General features: G+C 40.1%; 1 protein-coding gene across 3 annotated transcripts in view; it reads left to right on the top strand.

Annotated features, from left to right (window-relative positions):
- Nucleotides 1–17,542, top strand: part of fat2 (FAT atypical cadherin 2) — a 177,651-nt gene that overhangs the window by 133,741 nt on the left and 26,368 nt on the right. For all 3 annotated transcript variants that reach the window (XM_034182317.1, XM_034182316.1, XM_034182315.1), the window contains 2 exons: nucleotides 5,690–6,143; nucleotides 14,334–14,487. In XM_034182317.1, the coding sequence (XP_034038208.1) occupies nucleotides 5,690–6,143; nucleotides 14,334–14,487 (608 nt within the window). The remainder of the gene's footprint in view (nucleotides 1–5,689; nucleotides 6,144–14,333; nucleotides 14,488–17,542) is intronic.

The following is a 17,542-nucleotide window of genomic DNA, read 5'->3' as shown; positions in this document are numbered from 1 at the left end:
CCCACCCCCTGTTTTTTTTTAATACTTCTGTTAGTTTTTAGGGTAACCATTGTGAATTTTAAGTCCCTTTCACACCGGGGCTGCTTCCAGTTGCGTCGTGTGTCGTCATGATGACGCCGCATGGAAGCAACCTAGTGCCGAGACGATGTATCTTGACGCTACGACAGCGCGAGGGGAGCAAAGAACGAAGCAAATCAGACGCCAAAAATTAAACATGTTTAATGTTTTTGGTGTCCTCTGGTCGACGCAGAAATGAAGCGGTTTCAGTGCAAGTCAGAGCAACAGGACAGTACTCAGCGTGACTGGAAGCCACACCCTCACAAGACAATGTTACCCAATGCCAATTTATGATTCCTGCTGTGTTCCATTGTACCTGAAGTATAAATCATGCAGGATTGTTTTTATACCGTGTACACAATGCAGTGAAAACTACACGCTCAAAAAGAGCACAGAAAAAAAATACTGATTGCAGCTCCTCGCTCTTCTCTCACAAAAGTGTTTAAATAAAATCCATAAAAGTCCTGCTCACAGACTGATTGCCAGAGAGAGGACATGTCCACGTCCAGTAAAAAGTCCGGACATCTCCAGTCCACTCACGGATGATCCGTTCACACGCGCACATGTGAACAATTAAACTGTCTGGCTGCAGGCAGTTAGTTCCTTGTTCGCCTCTCAAATTCTCTCATCACTGTTAAAAAAAGGACAAAAAAAAAGCACATAAGTCCTGCTCACAGACTGACTGCCAGAGACCAGGCTCTACAACTGTCAACCCCACTGAGGTCCTTAGTCTGGGTCTCATTAACATAACATCAGTATCCTCAAAATCATTGTTGATTAATGATCTAATTGTTGATCATCACTTAGATATGATTGGGTTATGTGAAACTTGGCTTAAACCTACAGCTGTCCTCCCCTTAAATGATGCCTGCCCAACACCATATACATTTAGTCACGTCCCTCATGATGCGAAGCAAGACAGGGGCGTTGCTCTTATTTATAAATCTATGTTTAGCTTATTAGCTGTTGGGGGTCGCAAATATAACTCGTTTAAGCATCTGATTCTCCGCTGTGCTCAGGATATTACACATTGCCAAAGTCAGAAGAATCAAAATCAGTCCTATTAATTTGTTACTGTCTATAGGCCTCCTGGCCCATATTCTGTATTCTTAGATGAATTTGGTGCATTAATCTCTAACTTGTCAAGTAGTGCAGATAACATTCTGATCATTGGTGACATAACATTCATATAAATAAGCCTTCTGATCCCCTCTGCAAATTATTTAAATTGTGGATGCATTAGCATTTTGGCAATGCATTCGGGAATCAACGCACATTAGTGGAAATACCCTGGATCTGGTTCTCGTACGTGGTTTTGCTGTCGCGAATATTGACATCATGCTTCTTACATCAGTGGTCTCTGATCACTCACTTATTAAGTTTACAGTTTCGCTGCCGTGTTTAGTGGAACAACAACCTTATATATCGCTACGGCGATGCATCAACTCCTCAACTAAGACCAAAGCTAGACTGCCTGATGTCTTTGCTTCACATTTGGCAAATACCCAATCAGTTGATAGACGTGTGGATAGTTTAAACTCAGTGCTCAAAACTACACTTGACATGATTGCGCCACCTTGGTTAAAACCGCACTCCCCCAAATTACAGTCACCTTGGTTCAATGATTACCTGCGTGACCTCAAGCATAAGGCTAGAGGTCTAGAATGGAAATGGCGTCATTCAAAATTAGAAGTATTCCACCTTGCGTGGCATGATCTTAGACTATAAACATGCATTATTGGCTACAAAGCGGGCCTATTACTCTGATTTGATCAACAAAAACAAGCATAACTCAAAGTTCTTGTTAGATACAGTGGCAACACTTATTCATGGACAACCACCTGTAGTTCGCTCTCCTTTTACAGCACAAGATTTCCTAGATTAATTTGAGAAGAAAATAGAAGATATTAGGTTAAACATATCCCAGCATGTCTTAACCCAGCCACTACACCCTACTAATGAGGTGGGTGCCATTACTGAGGTATTACCTAGATTTAACGAATTTGATAGTATTTCTGTAGGCATGCTGACAAAACTCATAACGTTGGAAATTATTAATCTTTCTTTACCTTCTGGATCTGTTCCTAAATGTTTCAAATCTGCAGTGATTAAACCATTACTTAAGAAATCTAATCTTGACGCTAGTGTATTGAAAAACTATTGGCCGATATCAAATCTATCATTTTGTTCTAAAATTCTGGAAAAAGTGGTGTCACGGCAGCTCATGGACTATCTTACTGAGAATAATCTCTTTGAGCCATTTCAGTCTGGTTTTAGAAAATATCATTCTACAGAGAGAGCTCTCACTAAAGTGGTGAATTCTTGTTTGCTTGCAATGGATTCAGACACCACTATGGTTCTGGTGCTGTTAGATCTCAGTGCTGCATTTGATACCGTGGATCATCATATTCTACTTGATAGGCTGGAAAATCATTTTGGGATTACTGAGAGTGCCTTTGCATGGCTGATGTCATACTTGACCAGTCATTCTCACTGTGTTTTGTACAGTAACACTACCTCTAAACTTAGTGACATGAAATTTGGGGTTCCACAGGGGTTCGTCTTAGGCCCCTGCTTTTCTCCCTTTATATAGCACCCCTTGGGCACATATTGCATCATTTTGGGATTATCTTTCACTGTTATGCTGATGATACTCAATTATACATGCCGATAATTGCTGATAATCTCGTTCACATAAAATCCTTAGAAGATTGCCTCGCATCAGTGAGAAGTTGGAAGTCTAGAAATGTCCTACTTTTAAACTCTGATAAGACTGAAATGATGGTTCTTGGTCCAGTGAGACATTGGCATCAATTTGACCAGTTAACACTCAGCCTAGGCTCTTGTGTCATACATCACGTTGACAAAGTGAGGTACCTAATTTTTGATCCTACATTGTCCTTTGACCTCCACATTAGAAATATTACACGGACTGCTTTCTTCCCCCTCTGAAGGTGAAGGTGAGCAGGGATTCGTCCCATCCTGTCTATGGCTGATGCTGAGACCCTGATCCATGCGTTTATCTCTTCTCGACTGGGCTACTGCAATGATCTGTTTTCTGGTTTACCGCAGTGTAGCATTACGGCTTTCCAATTGGTTCAAAATGCTCCAGCCAGACTTTTGACATGAAGTAGAAGGTTTGACCACATTACACCCATTTTGGCATCTATTCACTGGCTTCCTGTCCCAGTGAGATCAGATTTTAAGGTTCTGGTACTAGTCAATAAAATTGTTCATGGACTGGCACCTCCCTACCTAGCTGACCTAATTAAACCTTACGTACCAACCCGGGCTTTGCAGGGTGCAGGACTACTTTATGTCCCTAGGATGAATAAGAAATCTGCAGGTCATAGAGCTTTCTCTTATCGTGCCCCTGTTCTGTGGAATGATCTCCCTGCATCAATAAAACAATCAGATTCTGTGGAGACTTTCAAGTCCAGACTTAAGATGCACTTATTTTCACTTTCGTATGGCGAGCATACTGGAATAGTTTTGTTTTACGCTTTTTACTCTTTTAATTCATTTTATTAGGAAATGGAGCGTGCTGCAGCCTCAACTTTACCTAAATTCTGGGTCTTTTAGTGAAGCTTAGGGCTAGTGGCCGGAGATCACCTTAGTATTTCTTCTGTTTTTCTTGTTGTTTAATGCTGACAAATTATACAGTATTTCTTGTATTTCTGATGCCTGATTCTGTTTTTTCTCTCTGTGTAAGGACCAGCTCCATCCAGAGATGGGAGTTGTACAACCCCTGGCAAAAATTATGGAATCACCGGCCTCGGAGGATGTTCATTCAGTTGTTTAATTTTGTAGAAAAAAAGCAGATCATAGACATGACACAAAACTAAAGTCATTTCAAATGACAACTTTCTGGCTTTAAGAAACACTATAAGAAATCAAGAAAAAAAGATTGTGGCAGTCAGTAAAGGTTACTTTTTTAGACCAAGCAGAGGAAAAAAAATATGGAATCACTCAATTCTGAGGAAAAAATTATGGAATCACCCTGTAAATTTTCATCCCCCAAACTAACACCTGCATCAAATCAGATCTACTCGTTGACACTGACCCTATGTGTCTTTTTACAAGGAATGTTTTCGCAGTTTTTGCTCTATGGCAAGATGCATTATCATCTTGAAACATCCCCAAACATCCTTTCAGTTGTCCAAAATATCAACAATGTAAACTTGTGCATTTATTGATGATGTAATGACAGCCATCTCACCAGTGCCTTTACCTTACATGCAGCCCCATATCATCAATGACTGTGGAAATGTACATGTTCTCTTCAGGCAGTCATCATTATAAATCTCATTGGAACGTCACCAAACAAACGTTCCAGCATCATCACCTTGCCCAATGCAGATTTGAGATTCATCACTGAATATGACTTTCATCCAGTCATCCACAGTCCACGAATGCTTTTCCTTAGCCCATTGTAACCTTGTTTTTTTTCTGTTTAGATGTTAATGATGGCTTTCGTTTAGCTTTTCTGTATGTAAATCCCATTTCTTACAGTTCTTACGGTTTCTTACAGTTCGGTCACAGACGTTGACTCCAGTGTCCTCCCATTCGTTCCTCATTTGTTTTGTTGTGCATTTTTTGATTTTTGAGACATATTGTTTTAAGTTTTCTGTCTTGACGCTTTGATGTCTTCCTTGGTCTACCAGTATGTTTGCCTTTAACAACCTTCCCATGTTTTGTATTTGGTCCAGAGTTTAGACACAGCTGACTGTGAATAACCAACATCTTTTGCAACATTGCATGATGATTTACTCTCTTTTAAGAGTTTGATAATCCTCTCCTTTGTTTCAATTGACATCTCTCGTGTTGGAGCCATGATTCATGTCAGTCCACTTGGTGCAACAGCTCTCCAAGGTGTGTTCACTCCTTTTTAGATGCAGACTAACGAGCAGATCAGATATGATGCAGGTGTTAGTTTTGGGGATGAAAATTTACAGGGTGATTCCATAATTTTTTCCTCAGAATTGAGTGATTCCATATTTTTTTCCTCTGCTTGGTCTAAAAAAGTAACCGTTACTGACTGCCACAATCTTTTTTTCTTGATTTCTTATAGTGTTTCTTAAAGCCAGAAAGTTGCCATTTGAAATGACTTTAGTTTTGTGTCATGTCTGTGATCTGCTTTTTTTCTACAAAATTAAACAACTGATTGAACATCCTCGGAGGCTGGTGATTCCATAATTTTTGCCAGGGGTTGTATTTGTGCTGGCGACCCTCTTGTCCTGTGTACCAACAATATTTACTGTATATTCCTTTTGTGAATTGTTCTGTGAATTGTTCTGTAATTTGTCTGTAGCATGGCCCAAGCAGAGGGTCACCTCTTTGAGTCTGGTCTGCTTGAGGTTTCTTCCTCAAAGGGAGTTTTTCCTTACTACTGTTGCTCTGGGGGCTAGTAAGGTTAGACCTTACTTGTGTGAAGTGCCTTGAGGCAACTCTGTTGTGATTTGGCACTATATAAATGAAAATAAATTGAAATTGAAAATTACTATTAATTATTATTTTTAATTACTTAAACTTCTACAGGATCTTTGAAGGCTCTCAAGGTCATTTATGCAGTTTCTTGTGTTATGTTGTGTTTTAGCATCTAGCTTTACACTGCCTGGTTTTCCATCTTCAGGTGACCAATGGGGAGCTGTGGTTCAGGTACAGCTGTGGAAGTTCCTCCCCGGGTTTGTTGTGGATTCGATCGCACACAGTATCAGATGGCCACTGGCACCGCGTCCTGCTGGAAGTGAAGTCTTCCGTACTGAAGATGACCCTGGACCAGCAGCATCCAGACACAAACGCCTTGATGGAGCCCTGCCGTATGATGCGTTCCCATGGTGCATTGCTGTTCGCTTCTGTCGCTCACGGCTCTGCTTCAGACGATCACAGACACCTTCAGGCGTTCACTGGCTGCCTGGAGGGTTTGGATTTCAATGGGGAAACAATTCAAACAGGGGACACGGCGGAGTGGATGGGGGCGGGAACCAGGAGGGTGTTTGGGGTGTACCAGTGCTGCAGCAGGACGAACGCCTGCGCCAACAACCCCTGTCACAACGGAGGCGTCTGTGAGGTCAAGCCAAGTGGAGGTGAGTATGTTAAAGATGCAAAAGTTTATGCATGAAATACGTTAGAACAAAAACCACGTGTACCGCAGTTAGACGATAGCAGAATTCATACATAGAGGTGATGACCGAGTAGGGCTTGAATTCAATACTAGCAACAAGGGTGTCACCTCAAGCGCTTCTCAAACATAGTACAGTATGTTTGTGGCATTTAGGGGCACATGTAGCACTCACTACCCGACTCGCCACTGTCTACCACAAACACTTCACTACTCACCACACATACGGCTGCTAGCAATCACCAGTGAATGTTCTGATCATGTTCAAAACTAAATGTCACCCATTGCTTGGTCACCCCTTACACATGCCCACACACACACACACACACACACCAATGTCAGGATGTGGCGCTCACCTGCATGCCGGTAACAACTTGAGAATTAATTACTTTTCCCAAGGAACGACCGTGATTTTATAAGGTGTTCATGTTACCCAAAATATGAATTAATTAATGATTAATTTAGAAATATATGCTTAACACAGTTAAATTTGAATTCACTTTTAGTTGCTTATTGCTGCATGAACTTATTATACATTAACATGGTTTTGGAGCACGCTATGGTTGATTATCGGCCCTCCACCTATGGTTACCAGCTCGTCATTTCATTAGCAGCCTGAGGTTTGTAAAGGGCTGAAAATCAATAATTTGGCCCAGAATAAAATTGTTTTATTATTATTATTATTATTATTATTAACAGATGTTATTATTATTATTATTATCAGTGACACCACACAAGCACATACAAACAATATCCACTTCCACTCATCAAACATAGAACATCCATTGCTGAGCTATGCGACACAACTAGTGACGGTAACGTGATTTATGTTGGTTTGGTTGCTCAAGTAGTCCATGGGCCAAGATCAGGTATTTGATATATTGGTACCACCCAAGGTGGCAAATTCTAATGATGCATTTTGAAATGGTCTATGCCTATGTATAATATTTGGCCATGATAGACATTCCAGAGTGGCAGCTTAGTCACTGTTATCAGCTGTGGCATCTATCGACTGTAAAGTGACAATCAGATGCTGCAAAACGTAATTTTAATACATGCTTTGTTAATTTGAACACTGACACTTCACATTACCAGATTAATGACACAGTTATTGATATTCTCAAAGATATTGACAGTAGATATACTTGACAGAAGATTTCAAGCTTAATAATCAGTGATAACATTCTACTAGACAAGTAGCTACAGAGCCGCTAGTCTAATAGTTCTTCCTCTGAATCAGAATCATCAAACAGGACATCCACATCTTCATCCTGTTTAGCCTGGTTTGTGCAGGACTGCAGTTGGTGCATTTCAGCTGGTTCACCAAACACACACAATGTGGAAGTTTGCAGGCAAAGTACACACTTGCAGGACATGAGCTGCAATACAGCTTCTGGTGCTGGTGAACCACGCATCCATTCTATAGACAATGTGCTGTCATCATCTGTGGTCCATCCTCTGGTTTTTGGATCTGGAACAGCTGGTTGGCTCACAAGACAGTGCTGTCAGATTACAGCCTGATAATTTGCACGAAGGATGTGCATGTACAGGAAATTGTTGCATGGTGGCAATTGGCTGGATTCTACCTCTCCCCATTTTGCACAGAAGAGATGGTAGCGGAGTTCATTGACTTCATTGATGGTGGATGTAGATGCATACATCCGGCACACAAACTCCTGCATCTTGTCAAACAGATTTGTGGAAACATCCCATTCTTCACCAAGTTGCTTGAATGCACACTTGTCGGTCTGGCTCTGCTTCAGAAGCTTCAGTGCACCTGGCTGTAGTGAAGGCATGTAGGCTGACAAGTGCCTGGTAAACATCTTCACCCAAAGAGTTTGCAAGTTTGCTAACGTATATACAAGGTTTGGTAGGATTACTTTGAAATGTAATCCAAAAGTAATCAGATTACAAGTAATTCAAATGTATGTACATACATACATGTAATCCACATGTATTCTTCCAAAGTAATCCTACCCAACCTTGCTTATATATACCGAGTGCAGTTTTGTGTGCCAGACGTCTGATAGAGAGGGCAGACCACCTTCTTGCTGAACCAAACACAGAGTATCAGCACATCTGTGTCCTCAGCTGTGATGACTATGGCTCTGTATCCATCCTGTGCAGCATGCCAGGCATGAAGAAGCATGCATGTATCAGCCTCCTCCTGGGTTGTCTTCAGTGCTTGGATTTCATTCCAATCATTCTTCGTGTTGACGTAACATGCTTCTCCACATGTCACATAGAGTAATTTTTCCTGCAGCTTCTCCATTTTCTCAGGCTGCTTCCACTGTTCGATGAAGAATTTGACCAGACTTGTTTTGTTCTCAGGGTTTCTCAGAAACGTCTTTCACTGCAACATGTTGTGACCTGGAGCAATCTTCTTCCACTGTGTGCCCGTGGCAGAACCTCTGTTGCATCTCTCAGCATTCTTGATGGATGCTTCCCTGTAGACATCAAACACAACATCAGTCCTTACACTATCAGTGCCCTTGTGCAGAGCTAGGTTCAGTACAGAACCTGCCAACTGGGCAAATGGCTTGCCATCCCCTTTATTGTCCCCTTTTGGACAATGCTCATTCCATCAATGATACATGCTGAATGAAGGAATGACTTCAGCTGGTGACACCAGCTCTCTTGCAAGTGCAGCTTTGTTTGTCTTGCGCAGGGATCCATCGCCATTTGCCAGTGAACATGGTAGTGATCACAGTGGATGTGCCAAGACCTCTCTGATGGGCAAGTCTCTGCTTTGAATTGTGATTATCATGTGCCCAAAAAGTTTCTATCTTAACTATGAACACTCTTAACTATTGTGCTGTGGTCTCATCATAATTCAGTGTTGGTCTTCACTCCAGAACTGACTTTGATTGTTTAGAAAGAAGTAATTTTCAAACTTACCTTAATCTTAACTAGATCTTAACTAAAGTAATTTCCAGGGAAGATTCTGGGAAGTGGCAGAATCTTTCTGCAGTGCCTCTGATGCAGCTGTCCTCAGAAAGCCAGACTAATTGCAATCTGTTTCCTTAAAATCTGAAAAAGAAGCTTAATAAAATGTAACAACTTTATTTTTAGACAATGCTATATGTTTCAACATTATATACCAAAAGTGGTGGAATTTTTCAGAAAGATCTCCATACGCCATAGTGTGGCATATGCGCCATATGGCAAAAAGTAAAGCACTTTCAAAACATTACAAAGCTGCTTATCTGGAATGTCTGTCATGGCGTAACGCGCATATATATATATATATATATATATATATATATATATATATATATATATATATATATATATATATATATATATATATATATGCCCTACAAACAGATTGTCACAGGTAAGGTTTTGCCACCTTAGGTGGCACCGACATCTGGCTTGGCCCATGGACTAAGAAAGAATATTCCAAGATGATGAGTACACTCACAGAAGGCTGTATTTTTGTATAAACGTTGCATGTTTTCACTTATTTTTTTTGTCTAGACAATGTTAATTTTTTTCATATTGGTAATGTCATATTATCAATCCCCTATTCAAAAGCTAATAAAAAAAATTATAGTGGTGCCAAAAACAATTCTTTTTAATATGCATATGTCACGGACATGAACGAGCAAAGCTCGTCAGCATCTCACTAAGTAATTTAGGTCCTTCAGACTTTATTTTGAGTAAATGCTTCAGGGGAGCATTAGCATGGCAAAGACCTTACAGCTTCTCTACCCCCTCCCTCCCCCAGACCCCCCCGCCTTTTTAAGCATTTTTCTTTATTTGCCTCTCACATACTTGGAAAAGCTCCTCGCCATCTAACCATGTACTTTAGGTCCGTCAGACTTTTTTCACTAAAATGTTTTTTTTTGGGAGCATGAGCATGACTAAAACCTTTCCCCTGCCTTTTTAACCATTTTCCTTATTTTGCCATTCAGCTTCTGGAAAGGCTCTGCTCCCCCATACCCCCCCACCCACCCACCTTGTAAGCATTTTTCTTTTTTTGCTTTTCAGCTGACCCCCCCCCCCCCCCCCCCCCATTACAGCCCTCTTAACCCCCTGCCACTTTAAGCATTTTTTTTTTTAATGTAGATGTAAATTAATATTCAAAGTTTTCAGCTAGTTGACAGTTGGGCTGTACAATATGGCAATATTACTGTATCACAATATTGTCATAGCAGTATGATATACGATGTGACTATGATTTGACACAAAGTGCAGCAACAGTGAAAATTAAACATTGTTAAACAAAACAGTAATAATACCACACTCATTTTGCACTTATCATAAGGTTAGGATACTGTGCCCTCCAAACGTATTGGAGCACTTGGAATTTCACACATTTTAATTTGTTTATGCCATTTCAAATACAAAAAATAAAGAATAAAAATTTCTAAAATTATCTTCCTCAAACTCAAATTGAAAGCAAATCTCTAAAAACTTGATAAAACCTGTAAATAATAATCAGTTTTATTGCCAGTTTTCTTCAGACAAGTCAGGGGATGGAAACATGAACATTTCCAAGTCAGTGAATATGTCTTGGACTTTATTTACATCAATTATGAAAATAACTGTGTGTTGCAGTGACACATCAATCATCTGTGTCCAATCAGATTTCAGGGGAGTCCAGTGAAACCCCAACCTCCGCTCTAGCTCCACCCATGCCAGGAAGTGTTCAACATTTCACATTTCCTGTTTCACTGTGACTGACAATTTGGCACTTCTTGTTTGAGTGTCAGCTTGCCACTGAGTTCCTGTGAGATTCCATGTCATCTCGTCTGTCAATCCAGGAAGTGTTTGACATTTGAACATTTCCTGTTTTACTGTAGATTTGAAATTTGGAACTTCCTGTTTAGGACTCCCTGTACCATGAGCGAGCTTTGCGCCGCTTCACTCATATTCAATTTTTAAAAAACCCAAAGGTGGTACACTTTTATATACCTTTACTGCAGTGTTACCAACCACAACCCCAATTCCAATGAAGCTGAGACGTTGTGTAAAATGTAAATAAAAACAGAATACAATGATTTACAAATCCTCTTCAACCTATATTCAATTGAATACACCACAAACACAAGATATTTAATGTTCAAACTGATAAACTTTATTGTTTTTGTGCAAATATTTGCTTATTTTGAAATGGATGCCTGCAACATGTTTCAAAAAAGCTGGGACAGTGGTAAGTTTACCACTGATACATCACCTTTCCTTCTAACAACACTCAATAAGCCTTTGGGAACTGAGGACACTAATTGTGAGTGTCATGATTGAGTAAAAAAGGAGCATCCCCAAAAGGCTCAGCCGTTCACAAGCAAAGATGGGGCGAGGATCACCACTTTATGAACAACTGCATAAAAATATAGTCCAACAATTTAAGAACAATGTTTCTCAACGTTCAATTGCAAGGAATTTAGGGGTTCCATCATCTACAGTCCATAATATAATCGGAAGATTCAGAGAATCTGGAGAACTTTCTGCACGTAAGCGGCAAGGCTGGAAACCAACATTGAATGTCTGTGACCTTTGTTCCCTCAGGCGGCACTGCATTAAAAACCCACATCATTGTGTAAAGGGTCTTACCGCGTGGGCTCAGGAACACTTCAGAAAATGATTGTCATTTAACACAGTTTGTCGCTACATCTACAAGTGCAAGTTAAAACTCTACTATGCAAAGAGAAAGCCATACATCAACAACATCCAGAAACACTGCTGCCTTCTCTGGGCCCGAGCTCATTTGAAATGGACAGACGTAAAGTGGAAAAAGTGTGCTGTGGTCTGATGAGTCTGAGTTTTTGGAAAACATGCACGTCGTGTCCTCCGGACAAAAGAGGAAAAAGACCATCCAGATTGTTACCAGCGCAAAGTTCAAAAGCCAGCATCTGTGGTGGTATGTGGGTGTGTTAGTGCCCAGGGCATGGGCAACTTACACATCTGTGATGGCACCATCAGTGCTGAAAGGTTCATCCAGGTTTTGGAGCAACACATGCTGCCATCCAAGCAACATCTTTTTCAGGGACGTCCCTGATTATTTCAGCAAGACAATGCCAAGCCACATTCTGCACGTGTTACAACGGCGTGGCTTCGTAGTAAAAGAGTGCAGGTACTAGACTGGTCTGCCTGCAGTCCAGACTTGTCGCCCACTGAAAATGTGTGGTGCATTATGAAGCGCAAAATACAACCCCGGACTGTTGAACAACTGAAGTCGTACATCAGGCAGGAATGGGAAAGAATTCCACCTACAAAGCTTCAACAGTTAGTGTCCTCAGTGGTGATGTAACACAGTGGTAAACATACCACTGTCCCAGCTTTTTTGAAACATGTTGCAGGCATCCATTTCAAAATGAGCAAATGTTTGCAGAAAAACAATAAGGTTTATCAGTTTGAACATTAAATATCTTGTCTTTGTGGTGTATTCAGTTGAATATAGGTTGAAGAGGATTTGCAAATTATTGTATTCTGTTTTTATTTACATTTTACACAACATCCCAACTTCACTGGAATTGGGGTTGTAAAATTAACTGTGCTCCCTTCTGAGTTTTCCTGGCTTGTCTTCCACCACATCCATTTTATTTTCCGTTTTCATTTTGTGAACCTAGGTAAAATGTGTGAGTCCATGATCAATCACTGTGAGTGTAACCCTTGTTTTAATGGAGGCTCCTGTCAGAATCGTGTGGATGGATATTACTGTCATTGTCCATTTGGTAATTTTTTTATTTGTTTGTATTAACTCCTTTTCACTTTAGTCAGCAGCATAATGAAGGTTGAAAACATTTTTGGTTTTTTGTTGACTGAAGTTCTTATCAGATTCTTGACCTATCAGGTCAATTTCTCCCTTATGACAGTTTGCGGTTATCAGTAACTGTTTGAATGCATTATTCTCACCTGAAACCCACAATAAAAACAAATGATGTCAGAAAGGCTTGTGATATCTTCAGAATTGTGTATCATAAAGGATGTGTGTGTGTGTGTGTGTGTGTGTGTGTGTGTGTGTGTGTGTGTGTGTGTGTGTGTGTGTGTGTGTGTGTGTGTGTGTGTGTGTGTGTGTGTGTGTGTGTGTGTGTGTGTGTGTGTGTGTGTGTGTCTTCTTTTCATAGAGTAGAAGCTGATAAGTATTCCTCAGTTTTATAGATGAAAAACATCGTCTCTTAAAATCACAAAAAATTATCCTGAGTCTCTGGCAGAGTGTGGGGTTTTTTCTAAGGAGGAGGATATGAGCTCAGACATAAAGCTGCAGAAGATACCGACCTGTGCTTTTAGAGAACATCAACAGCAAGAAGCCTGAAAGATACTATCAAACTCTTTCTGCGTAATAAGAAAACGTTGGCGGTTTTGCATATGAAGGACAGTCCGCTGGTTTTACTCCTCAGAATTACAGAATCAAAATACTTTACTCAACATCATGTCACATTACGCTGTTGGCCATCAATGTCATCTTGCACAAGAGACTTCCAAGTTATACAAAGACAGGTTACCGGGACGTACCTCCAGTTCTACTGCAAGTACAGACATTGCACACTTTTTTGCCTTTTTGATTTACTCCATGTTAGTCATATGTAATTTTCTCAGATATTCAAAACCAAATAAGCATAATGTAGATTTTACACACAAACTATCCAATATTTATGCCTCTCGAGTGGCAAATGAATAAAAAAAACAATAATTTAATTGGTAAATGAGTTCAGTTAAAACAGACATTTTAGGATGTGTATTTGCTGAGTTGCATTCTGGTCTTGTCCCGTCACAAAAATGTGACTCATTTTGTGATGGGAGCATGAAAACAACTTCTGAAACTGGGTTAGAAAATACATACAGTATTTCTCTGTGCCATCTTGAAAAAATGGCTGTCATCTTGGAAACTGAAGTGGCTAATGGCATTTTTTTGCAAAAAGTAGACCAAGAAGTACCATTGTGCCAAATTTGGTGCTTGTGTTACAAAATGACAGATTATTTTGATATATGTATTTATCTGTGATTTTTATCATGTTGCCAATTTCTCAAATGCCAATTCATGTAATTTAAACAGAAATTTTGGCAAAAAAATTTTCCCCTTGTACTTGCCCGTGTCATGTGGTCATATCATGCTGTCCTTTTGTTATTTTCCACTTGCGGGTGGAACTCACGGCAGTTTTGATTGGTTCCTCTCATCTTAGTTGTCTGTGTTGTGTTTATTCCACAGAGCCACACTGCAGGTGTGCAGGACTCTTCCACGGCGCCCGTTGCGAGTTCACAGATAACCCGTGCACCTCCCAGCCATGTATCCACGGTGGGCTGTGCATCCCGAAACCTCGAGGTTACATCTGCAACTGCTCCCTGGATGACACTGGAGCACAGTAAGCACCTACAAACACATTTTCATTCATTTAGTCACTAATTATCTTCCTAACAAGCGGTTTCAGACTGTTTCTGGCATTATAACAAAATAAAATGTAATAATAAACCTCCTTTCACAAGATTTTGTGAAAATGTTTTTATTTGACTTAAAATTATCGGCTACGTTTGGAGGGAAAGTTTATAGATTTTTTTTTTTTTAATGCCTCGGTATCAGTTCTTTTGCATTTCGGCCAAGTAAACCACAGTGAATGGCCTCTGTTTGACAATGTAAGTATTTACTTCACACGTACATCAGATGGCATAGGGCCCATTTTACACCCAATAAATCAGCATGTGGCACAACGCAAGTGCTGTTGCTCATTTCCAACAGTTTCATTTTCACACCCAGTGTTCACATTTTTGTGTCTGGGCCTGGACAGGTCATAACTACCACTTTAAGCTTCATATCTCTTCAGTTCATTTTAGTATGATAACATTAAATATTGTGTAGCTTCTTTACTTTACAGCTGTTCAAACCACAACTCCGCCCCTCCCCCCCCCGCCCTGTTGACCACAATTTAAAATTTCTGAAATAAAACTTTTTTTTTCGCACTTAAACACACATAAATGCCAAATACAATATAAAATATAATTCTACTCATCCTAGATATCATGGTTGATGCTAAATATGTGCAAAATTACCAAGAAAATTTATTTTCTTACATGCTGAAAAAGACAAAATACATTTTTCTGTCAGCTCCTTAATTTTCTGATTTGCATTTTGTTGACAAAAATTACTACCATGCAGCATACAAGGCACTTTGAGACCATAAAAACATTTTCTTGGGAAAATGTTAGAAGGATGCATTTGTTATATTTTTAGCTGCCATCTTGGATTCAGTGGCCATATTGGATTTACTATTTGCTGTGTGCATGAAACTGAACATCAACTATGATATTTAGCATGTGTTTAGAATCCTTTTTTATTTATATTCACCTTTCCCAGGAGTCAAGGCACTGTACAGAATAAACACCAATAAACGCCAACAACAATGCAATGCACACTACAACCTGGCAAAAATTATGGAATCACCGGCCTCGGAGGATGTTCATTCAGTTGTTTAATTTTGTAGAAAAAAGCAGATCACAGACATGACACAAAACATCCTTTCAAGCTGTGACTTATACACCTGTGTGAATTATGTACTTTTTTCTTCTTCACAATGCATTTTTTAACTGGAGCAACTTATAGACCTGAAAATACAAATTCTATAAAGTCATTCATGCACTTTTTTATTGGTATTATTATTAAATTGGGCAAATTGTAAATGCAAAAGATTTATGATGCTGGACTATTAATTCATTACATTTTGCCTGATTGTAGACTCTCCGTCACATTTAGTTTTTCTGTGTCATTTACTGTGGTTATATGCGTCCTGTCTGTTCCTTCCAGGCTGACATTATTTTATGTTCAGCACGATTCAGTCATCATTTTGGCATTTTTCTGTCATTACTGTAACATCAAAGGACATGGATGGTCCAGATTTTCTGATCACTTTGAGTGTCTTACTGTCTGACTTCAACCTTCTGAGAAGTGGTCAAATGTTCTTTATGACACAGAAGACATCATGCAGGGTTCCCAGTATGGAAAGATGAAGTTAATCCACTTTGTTTTCACCTTGGTTTGTCATTCTTTTGTCAAGCAACCGAGTGGGGTTATTTATGACCCCACTGACTTCATATTGGAACTCTTCTATATAAATGATTGTTTTATAGTACTTTATATTTATTTCAGTCTCTAATATATTTGTCCATCATCTAATGTAATAAGGTATGGAATTTTATTTATTTATATACAGTGAGGAAAATAAGTACTGAACACCCTGCGATTTTGCAAGTTCTCCCACTTAGAAATCATGGAGGGGTCTGAAATTTTCATCTTAGGTGCATGTCCACTGTGAGAGACATCTTAAAAAAAAAAAAAAATCCGGAATCACAATGTATGATTTTTAATTATTTAGTTGCATGTTACTGCTGCAAGTAAGTATTTCAGCACCTGCCAATCAGCAGAAATTCTGGCCCTCAAAGACCTGTTAGTCCGCCTCTAAAAAGTCCACCTCCACTCCACTTATTATTCCAAAATAGAAGCTCCTATTTGAGGTCGTTAGCTGCATAAAGACACCTGTCCACCCCACACAATCAGTAAGACTCCAACTATTAACATGGCTAAGACCAAAGAGCTGTCCAAAGACACCAGAGACAAAATTGTAGACCTCCACAAGGCTGGAAAGGGCTACGGGGCAATTGCCAAGCAGCTTGGTGAAAAAAGATCAACTGCTGAAGCAATTATTAGAAAATGGAAGAAGCTAAACATGACTGTCAGTCTCCCTTGGATTGGAGCTCCATGCAAGATCCCACCTCGTGGCATATCAGTGATCCTAAGAAAGGTGAGGAATCAGCCCAGAACTGCACGGGAGGAGCTGGTCAATGACCTGAAGAGAGCTGGCACCACTGTTTCCAAGGTTACTGTCGGTAATACACTAAGACGTCATGGGTTAAAATCATGCATGGCACGGAAGGTTCCCCTGCTTAAATCAGCACATGTCCAGGCTGTCTTAAGTTTGCCCATGACCATTTGGATGATCCAGAGGAGTCATGGGAGAAAGTTATGTGGTCAGATGAGACCAAAATAGAACTTTTTGGTCTTAATTCCACTCGCCGTGTTTGGAGGAAGAAGAATGCTGACTACCATCCCAAAAACACCGTCCCTACTGTGAAGCATGGGGGTGGAAGCATCATGCTTTGGAGGTGTTTTTCTGCACATGGGACAGGACAACTGCACTGTCTTAAGGAGAGGATGACTGGGGCCATGTATTGTGAGATTTTGGGGAACAACCTCCTTCCCTCAGTTAGAGCATTGAAGATGGGTCGTGGATGGGTCTTCCAACATGACAATGACCCGAAGCACACAGCCAGGATAACCAAGGAGTGGCTCCATAAGAGCATATCAAGGTTCTGGAGTGGCCTGGCCAGTCTCCAGACCTAAACCCAATAGAAAATCTTTGGAGGGAACTC

This window comes from Thalassophryne amazonica, chromosome 11 (genome assembly GCF_902500255.1).
Source record: "Thalassophryne amazonica chromosome 11, fThaAma1.1, whole genome shotgun sequence".
Classification (NCBI taxonomy): Eukaryota; Metazoa; Chordata; class Actinopteri; order Batrachoidiformes; family Batrachoididae; genus Thalassophryne; species Thalassophryne amazonica.
Note: the sequence above shows the minus strand (reverse complement) of the source record. Positions and strands in the feature narration are given on the sequence as shown.